General features: G+C 42.3%; 1 protein-coding gene and 1 long non-coding RNA gene across 4 annotated transcripts; one reads left to right on the forward strand and one right to left on the reverse strand.

The window, feature by feature from the left end:
• LOC103709674 (probable inactive receptor kinase At4g23740) lies at positions 1-4,103 on the forward strand. 3 transcript variants are annotated; one of them, XM_008795319.4, is made up of 4 exons: positions 1-193; positions 316-2,041; positions 3,074-3,687; positions 3,872-4,103. In XM_008795319.4, exons 2-4 carry the CDS (start codon positions 781-783, stop codon positions 3,875-3,877), a joined length of 1,881 nt encoding a protein of 626 aa, XP_008793541.2. In that variant the 5' UTR covers positions 1-193; positions 316-780; the 3' UTR covers positions 3,878-4,103. The 3 variants fall into 3 exon arrangements, with proteins under 3 accessions (XP_008793541.2, XP_008793397.2, XP_008793471.2); XM_008795175.4 differs by having other exon boundaries at positions 3,074-4,103; XM_008795249.3 differs by having other exon boundaries at positions 377-2,041; positions 3,074-4,103.
• A 1,121-nt stretch (positions 4,104-5,224) lies between these two features.
• Positions 5,225-6,945, reverse strand: LOC120111925. Its single transcript, XR_005513406.1, has 2 exons — positions 5,767-6,945; positions 5,225-5,667 (listed from the first exon to the last, which is right to left on the reverse strand). It is a non-coding gene; the product is annotated as an uncharacterized LOC120111925 (long non-coding RNA).
• Between the last annotated feature and the right edge of the window lie 279 nt (positions 6,946-7,224).

The following is a 7,224-nucleotide window of genomic DNA, read 5'->3' on the forward strand; positions in this document are numbered from 1 at the left end:
CCTCTAAGCCTTACCCCGGTCGCTCTACCGCCAATTTTCGCCCGAGAAACGATAAAGCTATCGCCCAATTCGAAGAACCCTGGGGAGCTCTGCTTTTTTTTCCCCTCTCCGTCGTTTTTCGCCACCTCGAGCTGTAACTAGAAGCTCAGATATGGTGGCGGATTGGAAGCGGTTCCACTGCCCTCCAACTCAGGTTTTCTTCTCCTCTCATCCCTCCGCGTTTCTCTCCCCCCTCACATGGCGATCGACACTCCTCCATATTAATTTGCCCTCGTTTGTTTCTTTTTTCTTTTTCTAATCTTAATTCGCCATTAGCGCTTCCTCTCCCTTGGTGTCAACGGTTCCCGGAATAAATGATTGCATTCATTGCCCCCAGCTTGCGTCGCATGGCCGTTCCCGAAAGCAAGCTTGGTCAGAGTGCTCTTTACTTGCGTCGCGGTGACGCTTCTTCTCACCCTTCAACTGACGACGAAGAAGAATTCTCCTTCCAAGGCTCTGGTACTGCATCCCCGGTTTGATCTCCACGGGACGGTGAGAGTTGAATCTTTTTTTGTACTCGGGTTGGAGGACGGCAGCCAATCTGTCAGTGAAAGGAAAGGGAGAAAAAGTCGAGAATTTGAATTCCTGTTTACTAGGGCGGAGGCACTGCAGTTAAAAGCAGCCATTTCAGCCTTTCTTTTGTTCTTTTTTCGATCTGTTTGATTTATTTTTTTTTGGAAGGAAAAAAAGAAATGTCCTAGGCTTGAGAGAGGACTCGCTTGATCTGAATTCTAGAGAGGAATGGAGGAAGCTAAGCTGGTGGTTTCAGCGACAGCGATTCTATTGGTCTGCTCGGCGGCGATTGTTTCGCGAGGAGCCGCCGAACCGGTGGAGGACAAGCAGGCACTGCTGGATTTCATCTCGCGGGTTCCTCCCCGGCGCGCCCTCAACTGGAGCCCCTACACCTCGGTCTGCGACAACTGGCGGGGCGTCGCGTGCAGCGGCGACCGCGCCCGCGTGGTGGCCGTCCGATTGCCCGGGGTCGGCTTCAACGGCCAGATCCCGCGCGACACCCTCGGCCGCCTCACGGCGCTCCAGGTCCTGAGCCTCCGCTGCAACGGCCTCTTCGGCCCCATCCCCGCAGACTTCGCCAACCTCGCCGCCCTCACCGGTCTCCACCTCCAGCTCAACAGATTCTCCGGCCCCCTGCCGTCGGACCTCTCCGCCTGGAAGAATCTGACGGTCCTCGATCTCTCCTTCAACGCCTTCAACGGCTCCATCCCGGCGTCCCTCTCCAACCTCACCCAGCTTTCCTCCTTGAACCTCTCCAACAACTCCTTCTCCGGCGAGATCCCCGATCTCCAACTCCCGAATCTCCAGCTCTTGAATCTCTCCAACAACCACCTCAATGGAAGCATCCCTAAATCTCTCCAGACATTCCCGAATTCCTCTTTCTCCGGCAACCATCTCTCCCCGATTTCTGCCTCGACCCCGCCGCCGTTGCCCCTTCGCTCCCCTTCCCCTTCCCCTGCGCCGCCGCTTCCGAGAACGAAAGCTGTCCACAGGCTCGGCGAGTCGACGATTCTTGCAATTATCATCGGCGGCTGTGCTGTAATTTTTGCGGTGATGGCGTTGTTTCTCTTCCTCTGTCGCTCGAACAGGGATGCTGATGGCGTGGTCTCCGGGAAGGGATCCAAAGGGTTTCGGTCGCCGGAGAAGGCCATGGCCGGAAACCAGGACGAGATCAACCGGCTGGTGTTCTTTGAGGGGTGCACGTTTGCTTTCGACCTGGAGGATCTGCTGAGGGCTTCGGCGGAGGTGTTGGGGAAGGGGACGTTCGGGACGGCGTACAAGGCGGTTTTGGAGGACGCGACGACGGTGGTGGTGAAGAGGCTGAAGGAGGTCGGGTTCGGGAAGAAGGAGTTCGAGCAGCAGATGGAGGTGGTCGGGAGCATCAAGCACGAGAACGTGGTGGACCTGCGGGCGTATTACTATTCCAAGGATGAGAAGCTCGTGGTGTATGATTACTTCAGCCACGGCAGTGTGGCTTCTTTGTTACATGGTATGGTTCTCTTCACTTTGTATTGTTATTGCTTTATTTTGGAATGATAATGTGATAGAGAAAATTATAATGTACATAAAATAAAGGGTTGAATGATTCTAATCTCACTCTTTCTGATAGTTATTTGATATGCTGATTTTTTTCTGCTTGATTAATTAGATTGATTAAGATTTTGATAATATCTTCATCTCGCGTGTTGTAATTTCGACCACTCAATCAAGTTGGATTTGGCTGAATTTGTTCTTTAGTTTGCAACTTAAAATCGTGTCCTTTTTTTTTTTAAATCCTCTTATCGCTGATGGCTTCTTTTGATTTAAGACAGTATTTTTCTTCTTCTCTAAATTCAGTAGAGGAAAATCATCTTCCTTTGCTGTAGTGGGCAAGCCAAGCTAGTGATGTGGTTTGCAGCATGTTAACCCTCGTGATTATTTATTTTTTTGAGAACATTTTCGATATGCATGTGAAGCCTTGAACCACTTATGTTGGCCACCATTCTCTTCGCATCAGGGATGATGGGAGCTCTCTTAAGAATTTCTAGCGCTTCTTGATGCAAACCATAGAACTCAACAATGCAATATGGCTAGATATTGTCCTTATATTTATGGTTCTCGTCTGACATCATCCATTACACTTTTATGTTCAGAAATGATTAAAAACCTCGGCACACACATGGCTGGTTGGAAGATCGTTTACCGTATATGCACTGCATTTCGAAATTTAATTCTAGAAAAACAAAAAAACATTCACGCACTGCTTGTTGTTGGGGTGTGGGTCCTTGTATTGCTAGGAACTTCAAACTTTCAATCACTGCTAACTTGAAGACTATATGTTCTCTACTTAGTTTTTTGAAGGTGCAAACTTGTAAAGAAATTAGCATGTTTAGAAGCTTCCACGTAATACGCTAGTTAGTTTTATGTCTTGATCAAGACCCGATGCAAATGAAAAACTGCAAGATGTAAATAACATTTTATGTTATATATTCGTTTTGAACAGCCGTGCTCCATACGGTTCATTTACTCTCTTGTTCTGCAGGAAAAAGAGGGGAAGACAGGACACCTCTAGATTGGGAAACTAGATTAAAGATAGCCATTGGTGCCGCAAGAGGAATTGCACGCATCCACACTGAGAACAACGGCAAACTTGTTCATGGGAACATAAAATCATCCAACGTCTTCCTCAACAGCCAGCAATATGGCTGTGTCTCTGACCTTGGGCTGACGTCCTTGATGAACCCAATGATTCCTCCTGTGTCCCGGACTGCAGGATATCGTGCACCAGAGGTGGTCGACCTGCGAAAAGCGACACAAGCTTCAGATGTTTACAGTTTTGGTGTGCTCGTGCTGGAACTTCTCACAGGGAAGTCCCCCATCCAAATAAAAGGTGGGGGTGATGAGGTGGTCCACCTAGTACGGTGGGTTCATTCCGTGGTCCGTGAGGAGTGGACTGCAGAAGTGTTTGATGTGGAGCTGATGAGGTATCCAAATATAGAGGAGGAGATGGTGGAGATGCTTCAGATTGCAATGACTTGTGCTGCTCGGATGCCGGATCAAAGGCCCAGGATGACAGAGGTAGTCAGGATGCTTGAGGATGTCAGAAGGTTCGATACTGGGAACCGGCCCTCATCAGAGGCCTCAACACCGCCAAAGGTACAGGCTGTAGCAGAAACTCTGGCCAACCCACAGTGAGGCCCTTATTGTTTCGACAGCATGCGGTCTTATTTTGATATATGTCCTTCCATGCTTGCACCATGGCTGGATTAGTAGAAAGGCATCATTGTGTGTTGTAGCATCTGTTCTAACTTTTCTTTCCTCAATCTTGATGCTTGTTCAGGATTAACTCAATGCAGTGAACGTTGTAGTTTTTAGGGTTCATTGAAGATGAGGGTCGTGCCTTGATCGGAGATGGGTCTGGTAGTAAGTCGCATAGCCCTGCAAATGTCTTTTGGTCCTTGGTTACAGAAGTATCAGAATGCTTCCCTCAATGTAAAGGTTACCCTTGTAGTCGTACGAAAGGGCTAGTTTAAGAGTGCAGACTGAATTCAAATGACATTTGTCTTTGCCTACTTCGCAATCCTCGTCATGATCGGCGATGAAATCTCAGCATGTTTTGTTGCTATCCTTCAACGATAATATTTTTTCCCCGTACAAAAAAGTACTCGTGTATATTGAAGCAATAATTTGATGCATATTGAAGCCTTGAAACAGAAGCGAGAAGACCTGACATTTACGGATTCAAGAAAGCTGCACTATTCATTTTCAGAGATGCTCCTGCCTGAAATCTACACAAAAACGAACAAATTAAACAAAAACAAAAGTTCCATGCGAATTGAAGGTTTTGATCATCTTGTGGAAATGGAAGATTATTTTGAGCATGAGCAACCGAGTTTTTGCGACAGTTTTAATCATTGTTCTGTTGTAATTAGAATACTGAGACTTACTAATGAATTTAATTAAAGATTTCTGTCTCAAAACATAATTTAAGTAGAGATTCTTGGTATACACCAGCAGTGGAGCATTCCCTCATAATTCTTGATCGCTAGTCCAAATTGCATTTTTCGTTTTTCCGGACACTTCTTTGCTTCATTCAGGAATAAGATCAAATATTAAGGAACTTTTCCACAAGTCCACAATATCTTAGGACACTTATTTTGCTATTCTTCAAGATAAGACATCGAATATAGAGTAACCAAAGCCAGTTGAAGTGAAAAGTCATTTCTGTTACGGTGTTACCTTTTTGCTTCACCACAAGATTATTTTGATATATTTTGAAAACACCAAAGAACCTGAAGCAGAGAACATTTTCAATGGAGGCGAGACAGAGAGAGAGAGAGAGAGCATGGTGGTCCATTCGCTGCATTCCTGTTGGGATTTTCAGGGAAAGTTGAAAGCTTGACATCACACCCCAAAGTTAGGCTATAAAATGTCACACCAGGTCCTAGAAACATAAAACAGGAATTGACAATATAGAAATCACCGAAAGGCAATAAAGCGTGAGGCATATATGACTTCAACCAGTTACGTATATTCTATGAGCATGGCAGAGTTGAAAGGATCTTGAGCTTACAAGAAATTCAGCAAACCGTCAATGGTGACTATTAGTGGGTTTAGACAACCAGATTTCATCCTACCTTTCCGGTAAATGTTATTAGATTAAGTAATGGTGCGAGTATAATTTGCTCAGTAATTAACATAATGTACTTATTCTTGAAGCTTTAGCATTCGATTGCCTTCTACATCTTGTTGTGATCTTCCATCCTCTGCTTCTACAAATTCTTCCCCTCCCTAAGATACAGCAGGACTAAACTTTCACATGGCAAGCTGGTTAAATTTTCATCTCAACTAATTTATTTGGGGTCTCAAAACTTCTTGGTGAATGCCTTCGGCGTAAGATTGGCTTGTTCATTGCTTCCCTATGTTACATTGTCCATTAGTATGTTGGAACTCTGTCTTTACACTGCATTGAATGTGGAAATGTACAAAATGTTTCGGTATGCTGCTTCTTTTTAAGAGATACAGCAGGGTATGCTACACTTTAGGGAGAGACACGCAAAGCAACGGCATCTTACAAAGTGAGTGCATTTGTCGGTTGAGATCACCAGAAGGGAGGATGAAGGAAAAACTGGAAATCTAAGCAAGAGAAAAATACAAGAAACTAGAATATATTCAGAGTGCCAAGAAAAGATACAGAACATAAGAGAAAAATGACATTATGCAGTACAATCTTACCATCAAGAACAGCATCTGAGGTCACTAAAACTAGTTGATCTATATGATTCGTTCCTCTCATTCTAGTTCATCTGCACATGGCATCTATGATGCAGATTTGAGCTTTAACCAACATAAGCACACCTTGTGGTTGCTTTATGTCCAGCTTCATCTGATTAAAAAAAAAGTGACTGACAAAATGAATTATAACCCTTACTCAGGCATAAAATATTAGTTTGAAAGCCCAACCAAGAGCTCCATAGTTTTCAAGCATAGAAAGGAAATTTTTTCACAAGGGCCTTGAAATACCTAAGGGGAAAAAAGTGATTGTGGAAAGGGATCTTAGTATCTATGATCTCTGCAAAGAACAAAAAAGAATATTACAAAGATTTTCTGATTAAAGTCTATTTTCTTGTGTTTGATCTGAAATCACAACAGGTGCACTTGATTCCCATGGTTAGACCTAGTAGAAATCTCAGGCTTAGAAAAGAAGAAATATGTCTAATTGAAAACAAAGAGAGATATCATGACATGGTCCAGAAAGTTGCCAAAATGGGTCTCTAGGGTTTGATCTGTTGCAGTTCATAACAATCTCAGACCAATCCAAGGAGAAGGAGAAGAAAGGAAATACAAGATTAGATGAAAACTTTTGTCCTCAAGAAGCCTAAAAGATTAAGAAAACTGGAGACTCATGCACAAACAATAAAGAATTGATATATTTTGACATCATCAAAAAAAGAAAAAAAAAAAGAAGAAGTATAGCGAAAGAAACCTAAAAGCACAGCCACTTTATGGGGCTGAAGAAGCTTGATAATTTGGAAAAAAAAGGTACATATTTGAATGCACATTGTTTAATAATTCAGCAAATCAAACTTATAAAAAAGGAGGATCAGACCAGGAAAAAAAGGCAAAAAGATATAACTAGAGTAAGGCAAAACTAACAAAAGAGAAGAATCATACATAAAACAAGTAATAACCAAAAGGAATGTTAAAGCATATATACAAATCAAGAAAAATAAAATACTTGAATACAAAAATAGGAATACCAAAATCATCCTCGCTCTAAAAGAAAGAAAAATCCAGAAAAAAATATATGGAAAGAAGCTTAAAATAAGAAATATGGGATTGAAGAAGCTAAATCATATTCTCAGCTTAAGACAATGATTTAATAATTCAGTTAAATAAATTTATCAAAAAGTATGAATCAAACAAAAACATATCACTCATATAGGACAAAGCTGATCAAAGAAAAGATCAAATCAAAAGCAATCAATACCCCAAAAAAAAAATGAAAACAAGAATACACAAAGAAAAATTAAATAAAAATAAAAAATGAAATATATATAATTTAAAAAGATTAATAAAAAAAAAATCACTAGAAGATATATGACACAACTTTTAAAAAAGAAAGGAATCATTTTATGGAAATCTAGAAGCTGAACCATTCAGAAATAAAACACAATAACTATTGATTATTCT

This window comes from Phoenix dactylifera, chromosome 9, assembly GCF_009389715.1.
Source record: "Phoenix dactylifera cultivar Barhee BC4 chromosome 9, palm_55x_up_171113_PBpolish2nd_filt_p, whole genome shotgun sequence".
Classification (NCBI taxonomy): domain Eukaryota; kingdom Viridiplantae; phylum Streptophyta; class Magnoliopsida; order Arecales; family Arecaceae; genus Phoenix; species Phoenix dactylifera.